Below are 25,913 nucleotides of genomic sequence, written 5' to 3' on the forward strand. Positions count from 1 at the left end.
TCAATTTTTTTTTTTTTTTTTGAGGCGGAGTCTCGCTCTGTCGCCCGCGCTGGAGTGCAGTGGCCGGATCTCAGCTCACTGCAAGCTCCGCCTCCCGGATTTATGCCATTCTCCTGCCTCAGCCTCCCGAGTAGCTGGGACTACAGGCGCCCGCCACCTCGCCCGGCTAGTTTTTGTATTTTTCAGTAGAGACGAGGTTTCACCGTGTTAGCCAGGATGGTCTCGATCTCCTGATCTCGTGATCAGCCCGTCTCGGCCTCCCAAAGTGCTGGGATTACAGGCTTGAGCCACCGCACCTGGCCAATTTTTGTGTTTTTAGTGAAGATGGGGTTTCACCATATTGGCCAGGCTGGTCTTGAAACTCCTGATCTCATGATCTGCCTGACTTGGCCTCCCAAAGTGCTGGGATTACAGGCGTGAGCCACCACGCCCAGTCAAGTCTGTGATCTTTTAAAGCATTATGACCCATCAATCTAAATCAGGGTAACAAACGCAAATGCTTATAAGGGTTTTGCAGTCAGCATACATGCATGAAGCAGCCCGGGTTCATGTGCTGCTTTGAAGTGTAACTTCTACATAATTACATTGCTTGTTAGAATATTTCCAGGAATGACAAAATTCCAACAGCAAAACCATCCAAGGGTAATATGCAGTCAGCTTGTGATGTATCATCTACTCTGAAGGAACAGTCACAAAGGCAAGAGATTCATAGAGCAGAGTACAGAATCATTCAAAGGAGGCAGAAAAACTAAAAAAGGGTAAGGATAGGAAAAGATATTTTTGAAAAAAAAAAGTCAAATAATAAAAATATAGTAATATTCATTAATATGGAGAAGACAACTTTCCTACAAAATAGGAATAGAAATTAAGGTACAGAAAACAAAAAACGAAAAACAAAAAACTGGCTACCCAAGCCCACACACATTTTTTCCAACAACTAAGAACAGCATTCCCACTTCTTTACATAAAATTCAGTGCTCCATTCATAAATATTTATATAGCAAGCTCCATCCCCCTCTTTCTTAAATAACTATGCTTTGTACCACAGATTAACTTACACACATGCTAAAGAGTATAAATAGACGAACTCCTCTCTTTTTACTGAGCTAAATAAATTACCCAGGTCACTTACCTCATTAAAACTATCCCACAGATCATCACTCTGAATGGATGCATAGCTGTGATTATGCAGGTAAAGGACAACAGCATGTTGAAACACATCTTCACTAAGGTAAGTTTTCAGCATCAACAAGAGAGAAGCTCCCTATTCAAAAAAAAAGTGAGGAAAAAGAAAATAATAGAATACTATAGATCATCAAATTGGGAATCTAAAATTCAAACTATAGTCATTCTAAAAATTTACTTCCATATGTAGAACTTAGTTATAATACACTGCTACTTAGTCTGATATAACTAGATGTGGACTGTGTTCAACTATCTTAACATTATTTTAAAGGATATGAAAAAGAATTAATGAGTAGATTCCCATGTGCACTATTCTAACCAGGAGCCAGTCTGTATGGTCTACCGGTATACTCACTGTTTCAATGTTAGTGTTGAAAAGCTAAGTATTTATAAATACATTTTAATAGAAAAACATGGCAAATTTTCTGTGGCATCCACATCTCCATCCCCAGTGCTTAAATTACCCATTGAATTCATGAGCACACACTGCTGGAGACACAATAAATTGGCAAGGCTCTCAAAAGACTCCCTGCTAGGTATGTCATTAATTTCTTAGTTTAGTATATTGTGTTGTGAAGTAATCAGAATCTCTTTTCTTCCTGCAGAGTCACTTCAAATGCTTGGAACTAACAAATGTATAGGGCAGCAAGCATACTATTAAGGTCACAGTACATCCATTGATGTACATGTCATCCTTCCCAATCCTGAAATAAGCACCACCTCCTCTGTGAAGCCCTTCCTGGTTTGAAATAGAAATCACATTTCTCCATCTTCAATACAGTTTATTTGACATCCTGTATCTGTTACACATTTATTTCCTCATCTACGCTGTAAGCTAACTGAGAGGAAAAAGTGAAAACTCAACTCCAATGACTAAAAGAATGCCCACTACATGATAGGCACTCTAATAGTTTTTGAATGAATTTCACTTTTGATTAAAATGTAGTAATGTCAAGATTATTGTACAAATAACTAAATTATTACCTATTACTCATTTCTATATCACGCTTCATAGCTATTACTTGTTCTATAAATGTAAGTACTCGTTGTTGTCCCCAACAGTCCTTTCTCTTCTGCATCACCAAACTTTCCCCTCCATACTGTAACATGCCCATTAACAAAACAAAAACGAAGTAACATTCCTAATTTTAAACAAATGAAAGGCTCTCTACCTTTCCCTAACTTCACCTTCCTCCAGTTATGGTGCTATTTTTTTGTAGTAAAACTCCTCAAAAGAGTTGTCCTCAATTTGCCATCTCCATTTGCTCTCTTTCCATGCTCTCTTGAGCCATCTTCTAATCATCACTCTACTGGAAGTATTTTTTTTTTTTTTTTTTGAGATGAAGTCTCACTCTTGTCACCCAGGCTGGAGTGCAATGGCGCGATCTCCGCTCACTTCAACCTCCGCCTCCTCGGTTCAAGCGATTCTCCTGCTTCAGCCTCCTGAGTAGCTGGGATTACAGGCACCACCACCAAGCCCACCGAATTTTTGTATTTTTAGTAGAGATGGGGTTTCACCATGTTGGCCAGGCTGTTCTTGAACTCCTGACCTCAGGTGATCCACTTACCTCGACCTCCCAAAGTGCTGGGATTACAGGCATGAGCTACCATGCCCAGCCGGAAGTATTTTTATCAAGGTCACTGGTAAACTTCCTGGTGCCATACAAATGTGAATTCTCAGGTTTCATCTTACCCACTAATTGATAGCATTTGATATAACTGATCACCCGCTCCTCCTTGAGAGCTGCAGGACACTACTCTTGATTCTCTCCCTATTCACTGGCCATCCTTCTTAGTCTCTTCTACTGAATCCTCCTCATCTTCCAATGAGGGAAGTGTGTCCTGGCATCTGATCTTTGGACCCCTTTTCTCTATCTAAATTTCCTTCCTAGTTGATCTCCCAACTCCAGGTTTCCATATGATCCCCTAATGTATATCTCTAACCAGACTTCCTCCCCCTTGAATTTCAGACCCATATCCAACTGCCTGCATGGTATCTCCATTTGGATGTCTAATCCATATCTCATACTCACTCAGAAATTGAAGTTTCCTCCCCCTTCTTTCCCTAAACCTACTTCTAAAGCAGTCTTCTCCATTTCAGCAAATGACAACTCCATTTTTCCAGTTATTCAGGTAAAAATCTTAAAGTTACGCTGACCCCTCCTCTTGTATTTCGTATCTAATCCATGAAAAAATTCTACTGGATCAATCTTTCAAATACATTCCAAGTCCAGTTGTATCTCCATCACCTTCACAACTTCCACCCTTGTCCAGGTCACCATTGTCTCGCCATCCATCTATTACAATAATTTCCTAACTAGTCCTCTTAACTCCACGTACTATTGAAGACTAGAGTGATCTTTTACAAAATAAGCCATATCATGGTACTTCCTGATCAAATCACTTTTCATTTCACTTAGAATAAAATCAAGGTCCTTACCATGGCTTAGCAGACCCTATAATAATCTGGCCTCTTACAATCACTCTAACTTCATCTGCTACTTTCTCCTCTGCTTACTCTCTACTCCAGATAACATTGGATCCTTGCTGGTGCTTGAACATGCAAGCAATCTTTTATCTCAATCTCATATCTCTCTCAATCTCATATCTCATGTGAGAGTCCCCAAGACCAGTTCCAGGTTTGATGATGCACTAGAAGGATTCACAGAACTCAGCATATAGTCATACTCGCTGCTATGATTTATTACTGTGAAAAGATATGAAGTAAAATCAGCTAAGAAAAAGGGTGCATGGGGCAAAGTCCAGAGGAAAACAGGCACAAACTTCCAAGTCCTCTCCCAGTGAAGTCACACAGGATGCACTTAATTCCTCCAGAAAGTTGTGACAACATGTGTGAAATACCATCTAACAGGGATGATTGTTAGAAATTCAGCACCCAGGTTGTTTACTATGGGCTAATCACGGAGGTACCTTCTGCCTAGCACATACCAAAACTCTAGATACCCAGAAGGAAAGCAGATTTTCAACATAAACTACATTGTTTAGGCACAGTGAGCCACTCTTATCATGCAATAGTGGGAACTTTCCCAAAACCCAAGTTCCCACATGCCACCCAAGGGTCAACCTTGCAAGCAGATCTTTCAAAGGATACCAGTCTCAGGCCTCCTACATTAATTCTTTTCTGCACACAAGCATTATACATTGGTTATTTCCTCTGCCTGGAATATTATTCCCCAAGAAAACCACATTTCTCATGCCTTAGATGGTGTTCAAATGTCACCATACAGGAGGTCTTCTCAGCCATATTATATTATAAACACCATTTACTTTGTCATTCTCATTTCCCTTGTCATTCTCATTTCCCTTATCATGCTTTATTTTCATATTAGCACTTAATTACTTAACACGATACCTACTTATTCATTCATTTGTATACTGTCAGTCTCTATCTTTGACCCCTGAAATGGAAACTTCACAAAAGAGACAAAGTCCACCTTCTTCCCTGATATAACTCCAGCACCTAGAACAATGGCTGGTACATGGTTAGTACTTGTAAGATTCGCTAAATGAATGAAATCTTGCAAGGCAACCTACATCAGAATTAGGCTTGATGATTATAAAGGCCAAACAGAATATGTCTGCTCAACATATTTCCCTACTGGTGCTTACCTTCTTGTACACAATACTGGTAAGTTATCCAGCATCCCACTTCTCTTAATTACACAGAATATTTGCCAAATCCCCAATTCTGAAACAAGACTACCATATTGACAGGGGTTGACTATGATATGGAAACTACATGTTCAGAAGACACTGAATTCTGGGTTTAGAGGGTTGGGGTCAGAGGCAGATAGAGCTCTGTTATGACTCTGTTCTGTTATTATATACTGAACTTATAGCATTTTAAGCAGGTTTTCAAATCCTAAAATAACTGCTCTAAGTTTGGTATAATAATAGAACCTCAAGTTTTAAATTTTCTTTATTGACAGGTCCACTATGGGCTTCAAAAATCACACCAGTAGCTCTAATTGGAATGGATTTAATATAGGTAACTGAACTCCTGATTTTCTCGTTTGTTAATAGTACCTGTACAATAATTCTTGTCAGTCAGGTTTGTATCTCACACATTTTGTGTATTTTCTTCTCTATCTTGTCTGACAGCCATAACATTCATTCCTCCCCACAACATAAATGTGAATGACACTGTTATCCCTATTCTTCCATTCTCTGACCTATGGTGATCCAAATGGGGTTTAACATTCTGCTTTTTCTTTACCTCGAAACCCAGGGTGTGTGTTTCAGATTTTGAAATCTATCTTCAATTCTTAAAAATCTCTTTTTGCTTACTTGTTTTGGCAATCCTGACTTGAGAGCATACCTCAATTCTGAGTAACACAGCCAAGAGCTTGCTTAGGACCTTCCCCGAACATATTCTACCTGTAGATCTGGAGAGTAAACTGACTTTAAAAGATGCAGTGCTATAAGATCTGGTTAATTATCTGGAATACTAGTCATACAACTTAAATGAGAGTTAGAGAAAGAAAAAAAACTCACAAAAAAGTTAAGGCCAAGATTTATATAGAAGCAAACATTTTATAGTTTACCATTAATACCTGAAAAAAAATTAATCTTTAAAATAATCTAAGTCACGCAGCTTGCTCACATATGAAATTTTAAACTCACTCCAGCTATCTTTTTGTTCACAGCAATACCTTAAAATAGGAAAGAGAATCAAACATTTCTTCAATTTGTTCTGAAGACTGAACAGATGATGATATTGGATGAGATGAATTTAAGGAATCTTTCTTCATGGTTTTAAATCGAGCATCTAAGAAATCTTCATACTGTCAAAAAATGAAAAGATTAGAATATCACAAGTAGTATCAAATGCAAAAGTATAGCAATTATTTATATGAATTAGACTAATTAGTATGTAAGATCATTAGGAAAAAAATGACCAGTGTCACTAAACTTCAGGATATAAGCTTTCAAAAATGTAGGAAGATTGTAACCTTCATGAATATTCCTTAAATTTAAAGATACAATTATAACCTGGCCACATTAAAATCAGCATTTCCTAAACAACAGCATATGGGAAAATTAAGAATCTATTACCAAAGTAAACAAATGCCAACTCTGGGTATCCAAGATGAATATTCTAAAAATGTCAGCATATTTTTTTTTTAAATGAAACCTGAAATTTAAAAGAGAAAGAACAAAACTGGTCCTTATGCTGATTTCTCATATATGGTCTAGAATTTCTACAAAGAAAATATACATTTCCCTTAACTGAGGTCCATTTTAAATAAAATGTAACTCTTAAACAGAAATAATTCTTTAAGAGCTCAGCAGACGAGTTCCCCTAGAACATGTATTAGATGTTTTTACACATTCTGGGCACCACCAAGTGGTCAAACTGTGTATCTCATTGCTTACGTAATATACATGGATTTAGAATATCTTTCTTAGTATTCTGGCTACCACTTGATATTATCAATTAATTTCCCCTACCACTTGAAATTTTTCAATAAGCCCTATCTAAAATTTCAAATCAAAAGCTCTAAAAGCATTTCTGTTTTAAAAGCCATCTTGGATCATAACATCAGGAAGTTTAATAGAAAGTCAAAAAATTTGGGGGTTGGAAGGTTATCTTTACACTTTCCCACCTATTGTTTGAATTATCTTGACAATATCTGTCGTATCATGGCCTAGTGTGTGTGAATATTCCTAAGTACTGAAAATATTTCCCAAGAGTCTAATACCATAGTGAAACCACTATTATACTTCCCTGTACTGAAATGGTATTCCTAATCTTTGGAAAAAGGCATAAAATGAGGTTTGTACCTTAAAAAGGGCAAATTTTATTTGTACCAAGCTATATATAACTATTACAAGAATGTACACAGTGATAACAGAGAAACAGTATTGCTACAAAATATTTTATTTTTTTATCTAATTTTACACAGGATAAAAAAGTTTAATTTTGCAAAAGGACTTTGCAACTTTAAATTCCTGTGAACAGAAGAACTACAGCTGTTTAAAAGAAAATGTTGCAAAACAATTTAAAATGTTCATCTTAATGACAAAAATGTAAAGTAATCTTATATAATTTCAGTTTTCAATGAAACACATCAATAAATAATAGCATCACTTTCACTGTCAAATCTCAAAAGGTATAGACATCAATAACCAAGGTCAAGTTTGGCATACCTTCCTAGAAACAATTTTCATTACTCCAGATGCACTGAAAATCTGATTTGACTATTTTTCCTCCTAGCATTCATAGTAGGCCAAAGAAACCCTGTACTTACACTAGAAAGCTCTTTGAATATTTTTTCCAAAGAGAAATACTCCATGAAAGTGGCAAAACCTTCATTTAGCCATAGATCATTCCACCACTTCATTGTTACCAAATTGCCAAACCACTGGGGGAGAGAAAACAATTAACCCACAGGATATTTACAGTCTCAGGAATTTTTAAAATAATTGGCTGAAGTGTGATATTAATCACTTATAACTTGATTACAATATCTTAAAATATACTGGTATTGTACTTAAACTATATTCAAATTAATTTAAAATTTACAAAATTATATAAATTTACATTAAAACTAAAATAAAATTTTAATCTTTTGCCTTAACTGAATGGGAAACAAGTAAGCAAGGTTATTAGCATATTTATCAATTTAATAAACATGCAATATAGCATGAATATAGGGAAATGAAAACCTTTCTTGGCCACCTCATGAAGTGAGATTTCCTAGATAATGACATTTTTCTACCTTCTAATATCAAGTTAGTAAGATTATTTTCCATTGTATCTACAACCATCCATGACAACTAAAAAGTCTCTATATGAGAGATTTTCCTGTAGTCAGAAAGCCTATATTTTGTTTCTCCTCAGTTGCCCAAATTGAAGACAGTATTTGCATGATTCAAAACAGAATTCAAACAACATTCCTTAAGAAAGTTGACATATACAGGCTGGGCATGGTGGCTCACACCTATAATCCCAGTGCTTTGCGGGGGCAAGGCAGGAGGATTGCTTAAGGCCAGGAGTTCAAGCCAGCATGGGCAACATAGCGAGACTCTGTCTCTACAAAAAAATTAAGCCAGGCATGGTGATGCATGCCTGTGGTCCTAGCTACTTGGGAGGATGAGGTGGGAAGATCAGTTGAGCCCAAGAGTTCAAAATTGCAGTGAGCTATGATCATGCCACTGCATTCCAGCCTGGGTGACAGAGTGAGACCTTGTTTCTTAAAAAAAAAAAAAAAAAAGATGGCATATATATAAACAAATGAAGTCAGATCTTTAAATATTTTCTTCTATGAGGTAGTAAGAAGAAAAGAAGAAGGAAAAAAAAAAGACATTCTCCTTAAAAAGTGTATCTAAAAAAAATCCTTGAAATGAAAAGTAGTTATAAGGTATGTAATTTGGTCAGTGTGGTCTTTGGCTTATCTCAAATCAGCAGCAAAAGGACGAGATTACTGCATAAAACAAAACATCTTTCAGAATTACAATAATATATTTTTCTAAGATATTATCTTAAAACCTGTTTCAGAGGAAGATGATTTCTAAGTCCTAAAGAGGAAATAACAGAGAAATACTCCAAAATGGTGATGAGTGGCTTTAGAAATAACAAACCTAGAGGAGATCCCCAAAAAGACATCTTATCTATATGATCTATTTATTTATTTTTTATTTTTTTATTTTTTTGAGATGGAGTCTCTCTCTGTTGCCAGGCAGGAGTGCACTGGTGCAACCTCGGCTCACTGCAACATCCACCTCCTGGGTTCAAGTGATTCTTTTGCCTCTGCNTTTGGCTTATCTCAAATCAGCAGCAAAAGGACGAGATTACTGCATAAAACAAAACATCTTTCAGAATTACAATAATATATTTTCTAAGATATTATCTTAAAACCTGTTTCAGAGGAAGATGATTTCTAAGTCCTAAAGAGGAAATAACAGAGAAATACTCCAAAATGGTGATGAGTGGCTTTAGAAATAACAAACCTAGAGGAGATCCCCAAAAGACATCTTATCTATATGATCTATTTATTTATTTTTTATTTTTTTATTTTTTTGAGATGGAGTCTCTCTCTGTTGCCAGGCAGGAGTGCACTGGTGCAACCTCGGCTCACTGCAACATCCACCTCCTGGGTTCAAGTGATTCTTTTGCCTCTGCCTTCCAGGTAAGTGGGATTACAGGTATGTACCACCATGCCCAGCTAATTTTTGTATTTTTAGTAGAGATGGGGTTTCACCATGTTAGCCAGGATGGTCTTGATCTCCTGACCTTGTGATCCGCCTGCTGCTGCCTCCCAAAGTGCTGGGATTACAGGCGTGAGCCACTGCATCTGGCCCATGACCTATTTTTAAAGCAAATAAGAATGTGCTCATATGCCAGCTTGTCATGAAGTCTTCACAAGGGCTAGATTCATATAAGGTGTTTGATGTAGGAAATAAGCTGACCAGAATACATCCTATTCATATACTGAAACTGTGATGACATCACCCAAACCATACCCAATGCTAGTTAAGCACCTCTTCCAGGGCACAATAGAGACAAGGTGTTAGGGAAGAATCGGGGTGTTACGTACCCATATAATTTTCTTTCTCTTCATGGGACAAACAGTCCCTTTGCCATTTTCTCAGAAACCCCCTCTCCAAAATTAACAGAGAACCCTGTTCTGGCAGGAGATGAAAAAAAAAAAAAAATCCAGCCCTGACAGCTACAGTTTGAGTTGTCAGAAGGGTGCAACTTAGGGAAAGAGATTCTTCCCCAAAAAGTTATACTGGGCAATGGGCATTTGTCATAGGTGATGCAGCTGTGTATTACTGAGGGGGAGAAGAGATCTTGAAGAGATAGTGGCTCTTCATTGCCCAGTGCTGCCACTTATTAGCTGTATGACTTAGGGCAAGCCATTTATTTGAACTGAGTCTCAGTTTTCACATCTGTAAAATGTGATTAATACCCACCTTAGAGAAGTTGTGAAGTAAGACAGATGTGAAAATGCTTTAACTTGTAAAGTCCTATACAAACATCTGATAGAATTTTCACTTGGAAACGAAGTTTGTGTTTAAAAAGCATCTTTCTATTATAAAAGAAGGCAAGACTTAAAAAAAAAAAAAGAATTATTAGCATCTAAATGCTAACAATAACTCCAGGACATGAAGTAGACCACAGGTGTGACATATAACAGCCTTGGTTGCTAATACCTGGTGAGCCAGTTCATGAGCAATGATTTTAGTCACCAGTTTTCTATCTGCCATTGAAGAAGTGTTATTGTCATACAGAAGCGTCTCCTCTCGGAAGGTGAGCAAACCCCAATTTTCCATTGCTCCTGCTTCAAAGTCAGGAATAGCCACCAAATCTGGACATAACAGGAAATAAGTGATCAACTTTCCCTCATCTTAGGCATTTTCTACTCAAAGTATTTTATGCAATGGTTTATCACTGTGAAAGCAATGAATTCTTTTTATACTTCTAATAAATGGAATCTTCCTTATTCTAACTCTGTATGCTCCCTACCCACATGTCAGCTGAGGAAGACCTGTTCAAACCCTTTTAGAGTCACTGTTCCACTCTCCCTTAGTGAAGAAAGAGATGCCTAATTCCTTTACAATCAATCAGCTTCCCAGAGCAAGAAGGACAAAGTTCACCGCCAATACTCTGCTCTCGAGGACTAGATCCATGTTGAACAGTACTGAAATGTTCTTGCTTTCCTGAGCTCCCATTACTCAGTTTTTATTATTTAAATTGGGTATTTCTTGGAAGTTAGAATTAGTCAAATTGCAGACTAAGCCCTAAGCAAATTCCCATTTATATAGCACCTTTTTAGCAGCCCTATAAACTTAAGTGTTTTAAGCTCCAACTTCAGATATATTCATGAAATCTAAATAATATTAACAAATACAAACAATTTTTAAAGCATTAATAATGGTTTTTGGTTTTCTCTGGAAACAACTTGGGCAGAACCTCTTTCTAAAAAACATTCACAAAATAAATCTAGGTTCTAATTATAACAAAAATCAGAGACACTATTTGATTCTTACCCAATTTCTTAAGTGGATACTGAATTTCAAAGTAGTTTTGATAAAACTCAAGAAGCTTCACAGTTGTTTCCAAGGCATACTGAACTTGACCAATCTTTTCTGGTACAGCATATATAGAAACCTAAAGAGAAACATTATGTATGATGTAAGGACAGGTACAATTAAAATGGCATGATACTCAAGTAGCACTGTCAAGACTAGCATATCTGAAAATTCTATAGAATTGTATGAGATCTTTCTGGATAGAAACACTTGCTTATGGTTACTTTAGCCCCCACAGCAAGCCCCTTCTACACATACAACATTGTTGAAAAAATTTACTGATCCCCCCCCTCCCTTTTTTTTAAGCTAGCAACATCCAAAGTAACTACTTTAGGTCATCTTATAGCAATTTGTAAGTATTTGCCTATTTAATTTTATGATACTCTTCTCTTCCTCTCCACTTACCTGTAGCTGCCCTTCCTTACTTACGAGGTAAAAAGATTGAGTTATCTGAAAGACAAAACTAAATTTTCATCCTTTCAGGACCTATCACCGTGCCTGGCATCTAGCAGGCACTCAACACTGAGGAGTCACATCTTATGACGGAGTTAGTCCTAAAGTTAACATGTAAGGCATAAATTGCACATTTGAAATTATCCTGGAAAAACCAATTAGAGACCAACATATTCTCTTCCAGTAAGTATGGCACAGCCAGTTTATCTTCCAGTGCTTGGGACAGCTTAACTTTTTTTTTCAGTTGTTGGCTTGTTTTTAAGGATCATGTTATAAAAATACATGTATTATGCAGAGAAACACTTGTGTTACGAGTTGTACACAGAACTAAAACCAACTAAGGGAACAACAGTTTCATGTCTCCCACTGCCCATTGATTCCAGGGTACATACTAAGAGAGAAAGCAGATGGAATCATCTTTATTATTTAAATTGCAATTCTTGCTCACTCTCTCTTTTTTTTTTTTTGGCTAAATGAATAAATTAAACATATATGATGTGACAAACTATGAACATCTTATTCAGTAAGTATCAAAAGGCAAGTGCTAAACAGCCATGTTCAAAGCAATGGGTTTTACAAAACAACACTTTCCAATTGATTTTAAAAAGCCCTCTATAGTCACCTGGAAAAGTGGGATGTAGATTAGACACAGAAGAAAATAAAACCTCAAAATGAAGATCTCAACAGGTGGAAAATGTAAACTTTTGAACAATTCATAATTTGGAAAAGCACATTGGTGAACTCTAACTCCAATTTTGGTTTCTCATTAAATGATTTAAAAACTGTCAACAATTTCTTGAAGCAAACAAAAACAAAGTGGGGAAAGGACACCCTATTCAACAATCAGCAGAGTGAACAGACAACCCACAAAGTGGGAGAAAATCTTCACAATCTATACATCTGACAAAGGCTAATATCTAGAATCTAAAAGGAACTCAAAACAGCAAGAAAAAAAAAACAAATAATTCCATCAAAAAGTAGGCTAAGGACATGAATAGACAATTCTCCAAAGAAGATATATAAATAAACAACAAACATATGGAAAAATGCTCAACATCACTAATGATCAGGGAAATGCAAATCAAAACCACAATGTGATACCACCTTACTCCTGGCAAGAATGGCCATAAGCAAAAAAATCAGGAAATAATAGATGTTAGCGTAGATGTGGTGAAAAAGGAACACCTTTACACTGCTGGTGGGAATGTAAACTAGTACAACCACTATGGAAAACAGTGTGGAGATTCCTTCAAGAACTAAAAGTAGAGGAATCATTTGATTCATCAATCTCACTACTGGGATTGATCAATGAATGGATAAAGAAATTGTGATATATATACATACCATAGAATACTACTTAGCCACAGAAAGGAATGAAATAATGGCAATCGCAGCAATCTGGTTGGAATTGGAGACCATTATTCTAAGTAAAGTAACTCAGGAATGGAAAACTAGACATTGTATGTATGTTCTCACTCATAAGTGGGAGCTAAGCTATGAGGATGCAAAGGCATAAGAATGATACAATGGACTTTGGGAACACGGAGGAAAGGGTAGGAGGCAGGTGAGGGATAAAAGATTACACACTGGGTACAGTGTACACCACTTGGGTGATGGGTGCACCAAAATCTCAGAAATCACCACTAAAGAACTTATTCATGTAACCAAACACTACCTGTTTCCCAAAAACCTATTAAAATAAAGCAAAAAACCATCAACAATTTCTAAGAGGTCAAATAGGTTTCAACCATATTGTCTTTATGTGAGGCTTCAGTCTACAGAACATATGCATTCATCACAGAAATACGGAGGTGGCATAAAAGTTAAACAATATAGAATGTTTAAGTAAATGAACAAAAAATGAAATATATAGGCTCTGTATTTACAGTGCTGGGGTTCAGTTCTCTGTTATCTGTATGACCTTGAGCAGGCTAGTTAAACCTTACTTTCTTTATCCATAAAATGGTGATAAAAGTGGCTCCTACTCTCACAGAACTGCTGTGAGGATTAACTAAGCTAATACATGTGTAGAACTTAGATTAGTGCATGACACAATGTCTAAGTGTTCAATAAATGGTAGTTATTACTGTTATTACAAACAGACTCCCATCAAAATTGAGGCAAAGTATGTGTGAACAGAGTATCTGTGGTTACAGTTACTGGAAGAATTTTATCTATAGAACTGGAGTTAACCAATTAAAAATATGTTGCTTTCTAAAGTAATGAGAGAAGAAATTTATTCTCCCATATTATGTGGCCAACCGTACTTCATTAGCCCAGGCTTCTACCACCTGAAGCCCCCGATATAGGACGGTGACCACAACTTACTGAATTCAGTCACCGCCTACAAGCTGATCGTACTTACTGCATTTCCTGCATCTTTCCCCAACAGAAGTCAGTTTTAGTATACACACACACACACACACACACGTGCGCACGCACACACGTGCGCCTGACATACAATTTTTAAATCTCCAGCTATCATTATAAATAACTGTATCAAGATCACTGGATTTTAAGACAAGTCTTTATTAGCTGTACCTGTTCTTTGCAGACAAACATATCTTGTGTTACAGTTGCCTCAATCATCTAGAAGATGGTATCCCAATAGAAACATCACCCATACCTCCAGATTACTCTAAAACATTTTTCTATCACACACACCATTTGGCAACTCCCATCACTGTGCACCTTTCCTTAGAGGACAAGTCAGAAGAAAAAGTTCAGACGAAACTGAACTTTGACCAAAGGGTCCACTCATTCCCATCTCTGGAATACAATGATTAGGAAAAAATGTAGTTTTAAATACTTTCTCTTCCTTTCTACCTCTTTTTCTTTTCCACAAAAGAACATCTGTAATGAGTTCTTACTACAGGTAAATAATCTGGTCATTATAATTATTACCAAGCTTCTCTAAGAGCAACAGATGCAGTAAGAAATAGAGAGAGCAACCTAGCTCAGCAAAGAAAGTCTTGAACAGCATTCTGGACTTGGTAAGAGAACTCTAAACATTGTTAAATAAAAGTCAGTCAGCACTCAGGCCTTAAAACTTACAACTTTCCAGATCTCTTTCTTGCTAGATCTCTTTCAAAGATCTTATAGGAGATTTCTAAAAACACAACTAGAAAGATCCCTGATCAGCTCTCAAAGAAGAAGGTTAACATTGAGCAATAACAGATTTAAGTTTAATTTATTTGTTTCTTAATTTAATAAAACAAAACTAATTAGAAAAGCAAAATAGAATAAAACCTCATACCCTCAAAAGGACAATAATATGGTCTGCAAGATTTATAAAGGCAGAAAATATTAGAAGCTTCAATACTAAATTTTCTGAAAACCAACAGTCTTCCTCAACAGATAACTGGACACACATAAAAGCAGAAATTCCACCCCTCTCCCCCACAAAAACAGTTAAGTCTATTCAGAATAACTGATTAGATGGCTTTAGGAGAATGATATAAATTGTGTACAATGTTCCAGGGTGGTGGAAGATAGCTGTGGTAGAAATGTTTTTAGAGGAAATTTGGAACGAAGTCATGTAGTCATGTTTCTGACTAAACATGAATAAATTAAAATTATAACTTCACATGGATGATACTGGTGAAGTTTCTATTTGAATGCTCAATGTCAGATGTGGTGTCCACACCTGACTAACCATGACTAGATTCTGATTCTACGTATTATGCCTGTCTACAGTAAAAACAAAAGCAGGCAGTGGCAAACAAAAGTAGGCATTGTATTTCACAACTGGCCTAGAATTGTCTAGGTAATTCTGATATTTCTGAAGGCAGGGGGAAGTTTACGGAATGAAGAATGAACAGAAATGATGAAATACATGTTCCTCTTTTTTTAGGTCTTTGACAACAATGCAATGCAGTATTTAACACTGAAGAGGACACATGTAATAATCTATAGTCAACTCTGAAACTTTTAGTTGGTGAGTAATATTGACTTTAGTAAGTAAAGCTCTATTGACTTATTTCTGAATATTGCCTTATTTCTGAACCTACCCATCAAATATTACAAAATAGAAGCCATCCTAGAGATTTTAGCATAACAAAATCTATCAGTATATCAAAAAGTCTAGTCCTTTGTTAGACTCCAAGTTTTAAATTTCTGGTCACCATACCCAACATAAACAACAGAAGTTACTTATATCATTTGGTGTAGGCAGCAGAATATTGTGGTGAACAAAACAATTTTGACTACAACTTACTGATTATGTAATCTTAGGTCAATTACTTAACTCCTTTGAGACACTGTTTCCTCATCAGCAATGTGGGTCTAATACGTATCTTCCCCTTAATTGGCTTATAAAATGAAATAATGTTTATAAATGAGTGCCTAGAACAGCTGCCAGCACAGAATATAACTCCATGCATGTCACATTCCTCCCCATTTCCTGATAAAAAGGCAATAAATTAATAAAACTATTATTTATTTCTATAATGTTAATATTTTCAAAACATTTACTTCTGGGTATTAAAAATAATGTAGATTATATTTACTCACATGCAACGATTTTATATTTTCATATGGTAAAAACAAAGTATGCACTCTATCCATGCATATGTGCATATGTATATGTGTGTATATGTCTGTATATATGTGTGTATATATATATACATACTGAGAAAGGATGAGAGCAGTCTACTTAAGTGCCCATAGCTAGTAAGCTGTCTAGGAGGGATGTCAACCCATTTAGACTCCAGAGTCTATGTTTAACCATGTTGTTTCCCAATACAGGCAAATAAAAAGCAAAAAACAAAAAATAGTCACCTGAAACTTCTCTCTTTCTCTTTCCAGACACATACACACAAGCATGCACATGCACACACATATATGAGAATGCAGTATGTATGTGGGCAATGAATAATTCAGCTTGCCTAGATGAAAGAATTCACAATGAGGCAATTAGAAATATAGCTCAATTTGCCAGAAGTGTGGTTTAAACCTGTAACCCCAGAACTTTGGGAGGTGGAGGCAGGAGGACTGCTTGAGCTTAGGAGTTCAAGCTGGCCTGGGCAACATAGCAAGATATCTCTACAAAAAATTAAAAAACAAAACAAAACACCTAGCCAGGTATGGTAGCAGGTTCCTGTCTGTAGTCCCAGCGACTTGGGATAGAATCACTTGAGCCCAGAACTTTAATGTTATGGTGAGCTATGACTGCACCACATACTCCAGCCTGGGTGGCAGAGTGAGACCCTGTCACTAAAAAAATTTAAAAAAAGATCCCAGCACTTTGGGAGGCAGAGGCAGGTGGATCACAAGCTCAGGAGTTCGAGACCAGGCAGGCCAAATAGTGAAACCTCGTCTCTATTAAAAATACAAAAAATCAGCTGAGCATGGTGGAGGGTGCCTGTAATCCCAGCTGCTCAGGAGGTTGAGGCAGGAGAATTGCTTGAACCTGGGAGGTGGAGGTTGCAGTGAACTGAAATTGTGTCATCTGTACTCCAGCCCAGGCAACAGTGTGAAGCTCTGTCTCAAAAAAAAAAAAAAAAAGAAAAGAAAAAAGGAAGATCAGTGTGCAGATGGGTAGAACAAATTTTTTAAAGGAAAAAATAAATTTTAAACAAGAAAAGAAATATGGCTGAATTTATAAGGAAGGCCTTGAGTATCAAATGATGAATTTGAATGTAATCCTACAGGTAGTGTGAAGCAAACACAACAGATGAGAGAAGGAGGGAAAAAGGAAGAGAGAGAGTGAAGAGGAAGGAAGAAAAGAAAGTGGGAAAATGCCAAGACTGCATACATTTTGGGCTACATAAAAAGTGCTGGGGTTTTATACCAATGAGTATAAGAACTACAAAAATGAGATAATTAAAGTGCTATGAAAGATCAGAGAGGGAATGATTAATTCCAGCTGGGGTAAGAAAGAAATGCTTCATGGAGAAGGTAGTGTTCAGCTGAGTCTTGAAGCAGCAGCAAACCTGGCTCTTTTAGATTGGGCTTCTTAGGCTTCATCGAGGCTGCAAACTCTAAAACAAAGGCTAAATATGTGGCACAACACCAGAAGTGGAATTAACTGAATTATTTCAGATTTAAACCAGTCATAATATCCTTTTGAAAGGATTCTGAAAAATCCTTGACATAAAGTCTTTCAATCCAAAGGTGAGTGAACCATTATTTAGCACTTAATATTATAGTCTACACTTACCATTAAACACTTAGTTTACTTTTTGAGTAGTGTCATTAAAGGCATACAGTATTATTGCTGATAAATCGCCAGAGAATCCTTACCTCCGCCCTTATCTCTGAGAGGTATGGGATAGACATGACATGATAGTCTTTTCTAATAGGAAACATACACCCTTTTGAAGTAGCAAAATGATAAGATCCAAGGATCCTGTGATTAATACAAAGCTCTTTAGTCTGGAAAGGAAACCCAAAACTAGCAGGATATTCCCTGGTAGAGCTCAAAAATATGAAAACAGAAACTAAGACATTCTATCATATTTCTGTCATAAAGAATAATTGTTTTAAGTTTAATAAATATGATAGAATGCCTTTTCTCCTTCTATGTTGTATTTGAAAAAATTAACTTTATTAGGTGTCTACTGTGAAATTAAAGTATAAAATTCAATCAAATAATCATTTACAAATAGGTACTAATGACAAAGAAAAAAAAAGAGTCTAATTAGAACAAATCATCAATTTTGGCAAAATACAGATAAACCATACCCTTAACTAAATAAACAAACTTATTCATTAGGATGAGGAATCTCATCCGGATTTGCTTTGAAAAAAGGGAGGATTCATCTAATTTTTACAACCTAGAGCTATGGAATATGTAGCCACTAGTCACACGAACACTGCTGAACACTTGAAATATGGTTAGTGAGACTGAGGAAGTGAATTTTAAATTGTATTTAATTTTAATTAATTTAAATCTAAATATTCCCCTAAGGCTAGTGGCCATCACTCAGTTCAAAAAGCTTTAGTATACATACAGTATCTTACTAAAATTCTCCTTAAAAGTAAAATTTTTTAAAACTTGAAAATTATTGACTTTAAGGTATTAGTAACAGTAAATAACAGCTAAGCAAAAAAGTAGCATTTCTGATATAAAATGTCAGAGTGTGATCTAAAAGCTTGTTTATTTCATACAGCAAACACCAGGAATCACTAAAGCAAGAGTTCCTCTGAACCTCTTGTGACACAGGCTTTCAGACAATTACCACATCGACATACCAGGGTTCCATTTATGTCCTGACTCAGGTTCTTCATCTCTCCCACAATGAAAGCAACCAGGTAAGTGCTCATCTTCACACTCTCAGAAAACTCATCCTGAACAAGTCCATCTTCTAGAACGACTGATGACTTCTACAAGCAGAGGGGAAAAGACAGTTCTGTAACTATAGGAATAAATGGCAATAACAAACAAACAGAGAAACTGAAAATTCGAATAGGAAATAAGTGGTAAACATGCTAGCATATTATAACCTCTCAGTATGAATTTCTGCAAAGAGCATGGCTCTTAGTCTCAGTCTGTTGTACTATCCTTCATCCTGAGGACATATGGAGCACCGTGAAAATCCTGAAGGATTTTTCAGTCCCAAAGATGACTAAATAAATGTTAAGTTAGAGGCAGTCACGGTGGTTCTGCTTCTCCCATTGAAACACCTCCAAAACCAAAATCCTTCCTTATAACCTGGGATTGCTCCATTCTACTGCTACAGATACATCCACAGAAGAAGGACCTCTAGCTGTGACATCCCTTCAAATGATCTGAAATGGCTTCATGGAGTACCATGTTGAGGATCCCCAAGAAAGCTTAGTGGGAACAAAATCAGTAGGAAGTCATTAGAGAAGTCAGCAGGAGACACAAAATGAGGGAATGCAGGCAACCTTACAGAATTTTCCAACCACAAATTAAAGTAGGCATCTGCCTCTTTAGAGAAAGATGAAGGTGAAGAGTATGGCTGAGTGTGGAGAGTGAGCTGGTACAGTGCTGTCTTGTTATAGACTATGCTCTCTGCTGCCTACAGGATTGGCTCCATAGCCTGCTGGGTATGGCTGCTGCTCCCCTCCATTAGCCACATGGGTCCAGGAGGCTCCTATCAAGCTGCACAGCCCCTCAGGTGTCCAAGACCAAAAAAAAAAAAAAAAAGAACCCCCTAGGTTCCAGGTTTTGTTTGGCATGAAAACAATTACTAGTTTCACCCTCACTGCATCCCACACAGAGTTAACATCTAAGAAAGAGGCTCCTGTTCTTGTTGTCAATCTCCAAATTATAACAATATTGGTTTTTCATTTGCCAAGAAAATATCAAAACCAGTTATTATTCAACACTCTCAAATAACACTGTTTAGATTAGCAAATTCATCCTGTCTCAGCAAATATTACTCTAATCTTGTGAGTTCATTGTATTAATATTTGCACAACTTAATACACAATGCACACTCACATTTCCTACCCACACATTCCAAGTCCAGCAGGTCTTTCTCTTTCCTCAAGGTGACTTCCCAACTGATGCCAATATATTTTAATTTTTATTTAAGTATTTTAAGGAAGAATATTAATGTATATGATTTTAATCATTCTCAACTGTAGTTTGGCAAAGAGGAATTTAAGTGTTCTTAAAGAAAGAGACCCATTCAAAGATTTTACATTCAAGGAACAGAACGGTACCTTAGGCATATTTGATAAAGCAGTGTATTGCTCATCCCTTATGATCCTGATGATAAAAGTGGCTTTAAATGCTGGTTCGTCAAAACAAGGAAAAGCAGATCTTGCTGCCAGGGGTTCAAACTGAGTTGCTGCAAAGTACCTAAAACAAACACAAATTCAATCCAGTAGTTACTGAGCACCTACTGTACAAGGCACCCTGCCAAGTATACTAAGATAAATATGTTACTATCCTAGTCATTAAAGGATCTGCAATAAACTGGGAAAGGCAGACGTTTATACAATGAACAGAAACTTACATCAGGCTGTAAATCATGTCCTAACAATGAAAATAAAGCAGTGGGAACAAAGGGAAGGAAACAAATTCTGACTAGAGGTGGAAGATATTATAAGGAAACTTGTACAAAACCCGAAGAGGGCCTAAAAAGATGAGTATTTGAAAAGGTGAAGAAGGGAAGAAAGTATACTCTGGAAAGAGTGGGTAACACAAGTGTGGCAAGTCAGGTCTCACTAATGCAGGCCTCCATAACAACTGTTTCAGTACTGGCTGAGTGGGTTAAGTTAAATATTAAAAGCCAGTGCCCTTATACAAAGGCTGGAATTTAACAAAAGCCCACCAAGAGTTTTGCCTGGGTCTTAAAGCATGACAAAATAATGAAGGAATTCTTAACATGACCCATTTAGGATTAAATACGTCTTATTGGAGGGTCTGAAGAAAACTCCCCAGGCCTCCACAGACAATTACTGGAGGTCTGAAGGAACTCCCCAAACCTCCGTGGTTTAGCAGGAGACAAGATAAGGGTAATCAACCCAGCACCTGGACCCATTTAGATTAAGTAAATTTACTGAGTCTCCAGAGGAAGGTCTTCAAGACTCAGACCTTAGTTATGGATTAAAAGAAGTTAATCACTTATGTCTTTAGATAAATGCACACTTACATGTAAACATATAGTTTAGAAGGTATATAAATTCTGGAAAACTTTGTAATTTTGAGTTGGCCTGGCAATAATTTCCAGGCCTTCTCCCTGTACAATTGGTTATAGAAATAAAAGGTCTCTTCCCAATTCATCTGCATCTCATTATTGGGCAGCAAAAAAATAGCAGCCTGATCCTCAGTTTGGTCTGGGAACAAGGAAAGAGAGCAGTGCATGTGCAGGAACTGGGGGTGGCTGCCCAGTGTGGCTGGAGATGAAGCCATAAAGGTGGGCTGCAACTGGGCACTGAGGTCTTAAAAAGGTTTCTGATGGAAGATTATTAAGAAGGGTGATCATTAATTGCTGCGAATTATCTGTACAGACTCTGGCTTCACAACACTAAACCTCAAATTCACAGCTTGCATTTTCATGAAGACTGAAAACATTAGGTGTCCTGTAGTATTTTTGTTTCCTTTACTCTCCTCAGAGATTAAAAGAAATTTCCTCCTCTTTCTATAGCATACCAGCAACAGTGGAGAATATGACACATAGAAAAATCCTCAATTACAATCCAGGCCAGGTGGCTCATGCCTGTAATCCCAGCACTTTGGGAGGCCAAGGTGGGCGGATCACTTGAGGTCAGGAGTTTAAGACCAGCCTGGCTAACATGGTGAAACCTCATCTCTACTAAAAATATAAAAATTAGCCAGGCATGGTGACACATGCCTATAATCCCAGCTACTCAGGAGGCAGAGGCAGGAGAATCGCTTGAACCTGGGAGGCAGAGACGGCAGTAAGCCGAGATTGTACTACTGCACTCCAACCTGGGTGACAGAGCAAGATGCTGTCTCAAGGAAAAAGAAAAAAAGTCCTTGATTACAGGTTGGTGGAAAAGCATAAAAAGAAACAAGGAGAAATGTAGATTTTCGGTTAAGTAAAAGAATAACACAGATCTGAACTTGGGAGATCTTGAATCCCAATATGGCTATAATCCCGGCAAATATGGCCCTGGTGTGCATATTTCAGGTACCAATCAATATAGCACATATACAACCACCACTTTGGAGGTGGTAGCTTCTCTTATTTCAGGCTTAGTTTCCACTACTAGAAGATAAGGAGAAAAGAAAGAGTATGAGATTTGGAGTCAGAAGACCCAGACTCTATAATTTACTAACCACATGACTTTGGGCAGATCAGTATCCTACATCTCATACATTTCAATGTCCTTATTAGTTAAATTAGGACTGAGATAGAATCCACTGCTGAATACCAGGGTTTTTGTTAGAATCAAATAAAACCATTTATAATAAAAACTACTTGTATACCATATGGTCCTAAATACTAGGATTTTTGTTAGAATCAACTGAAACTATTTATAATAAAAACTACTTGTATATCACATGGTCCCTAATAGATATTTATTACAAATGCAGGATAGTCCTAACTTCTTCCACACTTAAAATTAGTGTACTTTTTTTTTTGTTTTGTTTTGTTTTTGCTTTTTTTCTGTTAAGGATGTGTCCCCAAATAACTGTTGCTATTGGATTGGGTAAACTGCAAGAAAAGTAGCAATCAACATATATGAAACAATTTACACATATTATGTTTCTAATATTTCATTTCTTCAACCCACCCCCAACATTCTTATCTAGTTAACAGAAGATTTTGGAAGAGAAGCATAAGGGACCAGGGAATAAAGTTTGATGTTATCCCTACTATTCATACAAGAGAGACCCACCACTATTGAATAAAAATTAGATCATAACACACTAAGGCAAATAAAACCGTAAACTGTTGAGAGATCCAATCGTAACTATCTCACATAAAAATCCCTTTGAGAGGGCTGTTGCTTGATAATACTTATAATCTATCTGTTCTATCTATGCTGAATAACTTGAAACTTATTCTTTCACTGGAGAGTATATTTCCTTTCTGAAATACTAAAGTTCAACACTTTATCAAGTAGTGTTCAAGATAATTACAAATTAACTGTGGATAAGAGAATTTTAAGCACTGGAGATAACAATGTACAAAGGAAAGCAAGTATGAACTAGAGAGGCAGTGCACCATGGTGGTGAAGAATGTGGCTTCTGTAGTTAAAATGACCTTGGGTTTGAGTTCTCCCTCTGCTACCTGCTTGCCATGAGATGCTGGATAAGTTACTTTATGTGCCTCTGCTCCCTTAGCTGTAAAATGAATATAATGTTAANAAATACTAGGATTTTGTTAGAATCAACTGAAACTATTTATAATAAAACTACTTGTATATCACATGGTCCCTAATAGATATTTATTACAAATGCAGGATAGTCCTAACTTCTTCCACACTTAAAATTAGTGTACTTTTTTTTTTGTTTTGTTTTGTTTTGCTTTTTTTCTGTTAAGGATGTGTCCCCAAATAACTGTTGCTATTGGATTGGGTAAACTGCAAGAAAAGTAGCAATCAACATATATGAAACAATTTACACATATTATGTTTCTAATATTTCATTTCTTCAACCCACCCCAACATTCTTATCTAGTTAACAGAAGATTTTGGAAGAGAAGCATAAGGGACCAGGGAATAAAGTTTGATGTTATCCCTACTATTCATACAAGAGAGACCCACCACTATTGAATAAAATTAGATCATAACACACTAAGGCAAATAAAACCGTAAACTGTTGAGAGATCCAATCGTAACTATCTCACATAAAATCCCTTTGAGAGGGCTGTTGCTTGATAATACTTATAATCTATCTGTTCTATCTATGCTGAATAACTTGAAACTTATTCTTTCACTGGAGAGTATATTTCCTTTCTGAAATACTAAAGTTCAACACTTTATCAAGTAGTGTTCAAGATAATTACAAATTAACTGTGGATAAGAGAATTTTAAGCACTGGAGATAACAATGTACAAAGGAAAGCAAGTATGAACTAGAGAGGCAGTGCACCATGGTGGTGAAGAATGTGGCTTCTGTAGTTAAAATGACCTTGGGTTTGAGTTCTCCCTCTGCTACCTGCTTGCCATGAGATGCTGGATAAGTTACTTTATGTGCCTCTGCTCCCTTAGCTGTAAAATGAATATAATGTTAACATCTATCTCTTAGTGAGTTTGACAGAATAAAAGACTCAACATGTGAGATGCCTGGAACAGTTTCCAGCCCTTCAGTTCCAGGTGAATACTGGCCATTATTATCATCAGAAAGTTCACCATGGCAGGTGAGAACTGTGAGAAAGAAAAAACAAGGGCTAGATCAAAAACAGTCTTGAATTAAATCCTGTTAGAAATGAGGAACTGCTGAAACACATCCCTATCCTGAATTTGTTTACTAGTTCTTAGTATCAGTTTGTTATCTAGGACTTTAAGCCTATCATAAACAACTTCTAGATTTAACTCCAAGGTTACTGATTGTCTCTATCTCTTAGATCACATGGGTAAAAAAGGTAAAGTTCCTTACAACAAGCAGTGTCTATGCAAGGTGTCTGACATTTACATACAATGGTTTTCCAATCAACAAGAAATATATCCCTTACTTACTTTATCTACCAGTATAAACATGTATTCTAATCATACCTCAGAGAAGAAAAATGTATAAAAGCTTCTCTAACAGAACTAAGCAAAATTAAAAGAGAAAAAGACCAAAAAAAAGCTTTGAATTACAGTTTTCAGCCATCTTGAAAGGTATGAATAATCTAAACATTTACCTGGAGTCAGGATGTACTATCACGTAGGGGATTCATTTTACTGAAACTTTTATTTTGTTTTGAATAGCAGAGTTTCACTAACTCATTTATTTTAATAGGTTATAAAATACTGTTTTATAATACTCTTAATTTTAAAGAAACATATTCCATTTTTCTGACATTTTCCACAACTCAATCCAGCCCATGGCAAGAGTCAACAAGTGGCCATACCAAAAATCACCTTACTCTGCTACATTTATTCCTCCCATTAAATAGTTAATGGGTACAAAGATTCCAGGGTCAATGTCCTAAAAGTCTGTTTGCATACTAAGAACATTGTTTTTATGTATATCTTACATTTCCCGGGGATAACAGGCATTACAGAAGGAGAACTAAAGGCAAGAACTTTCAAGTTCCCATTGCAATTATACATTTGTGTTTAATGCCAGATCTTATGCAAGAATTGACATGCAGGGCCAGTATGCCACTTATTTTAAAAGTATTACATAGAGGGAAAATAAAATAAAAATTATTTATCTGAATAGAATTATGGATCTTGCTTTGTCTTTCTCCATTTAAGAAGGATCAAAAAGTTTCCTTTAGATATAGAATACTCATTTCTATTTCTCTTAACATGTCAACATACATTAGCCAAATGGTCAGCATCAGTAATTCACATACTGTTTTACAGAGTAATAATGAGAGGATGATCCAATTGCATAAAGCAGATGTAGTGAGGACTTTGTGCACAAGACAATTGATATCACTGCTACTTAAGAATAACCTCCATACTGTGTGAACTCCATCTTCCCAGAATTTCAAACTACATGCTATGAATGCTAAGATTAAAGTACTAAACATATACTCGAAATAGGGAGCTGAATAATTTTATATTTTGTCTCACCTTTTTTTCTGAACCAAATTAAGTCTCTCCTAGACCTTAAAAAAAATTTCCACCAGAAATCCAAAATAGACTGACATTTTAAAATAACAAATCAGTAAA

General features: G+C 36.4%; 1 protein-coding gene and 2 long non-coding RNA genes across 3 annotated transcripts in view; 2 read left to right on the top strand and 1 right to left on the bottom strand.

Annotated features, from left to right (window-relative positions):
- The window catches only part of LNPEP (leucyl and cystinyl aminopeptidase), a 104,032-nt gene that overhangs the window by 27,359 nt on the left and 50,760 nt on the right, over positions 1-25,913 (bottom strand). The window contains exons 3-9 of the mRNA XM_017858842.1: positions 20,332-20,470; positions 18,892-19,023; positions 11,203-11,323; positions 10,366-10,520; positions 7,458-7,571; positions 5,859-5,990; positions 1,133-1,264 (exon numbers count right to left, since the gene is read on the bottom strand). Coding sequence (XP_017714331.1) covers positions 1,133-1,264; positions 5,859-5,990; positions 7,458-7,571; positions 10,366-10,520; positions 11,203-11,323; positions 18,892-19,023; positions 20,332-20,470 — 925 coding nt within the window. The remainder of the gene's footprint in view (positions 1-1,132; positions 1,265-5,858; positions 5,991-7,457; positions 7,572-10,365; positions 10,521-11,202; positions 11,324-18,891; positions 19,024-20,331; positions 20,471-25,913) is intronic.
- On the top strand, positions 446-5,195 carry LOC108519677 (uncharacterized). Its single transcript, XR_001882687.1, has 3 exons — positions 446-758; positions 1,154-1,231; positions 5,136-5,195. It is a non-coding gene; the product is annotated as an uncharacterized LOC108519677 (long non-coding RNA).
- Positions 11,726-17,516, top strand: LOC108519678 (uncharacterized). The gene is made up of 3 exons (XR_001882688.1): positions 11,726-11,880; positions 15,551-15,634; positions 17,349-17,516. It is a non-coding gene; the product is annotated as an uncharacterized LOC108519678 (long non-coding RNA).

This window comes from Rhinopithecus bieti, unplaced genomic scaffold (genome assembly GCF_001698545.2).
Source record: "Rhinopithecus bieti isolate Rb0 unplaced genomic scaffold, ASM169854v2 scaffold_48863, whole genome shotgun sequence".
NCBI classification, from domain to species: domain Eukaryota; kingdom Metazoa; phylum Chordata; class Mammalia; order Primates; family Cercopithecidae; genus Rhinopithecus; species Rhinopithecus bieti.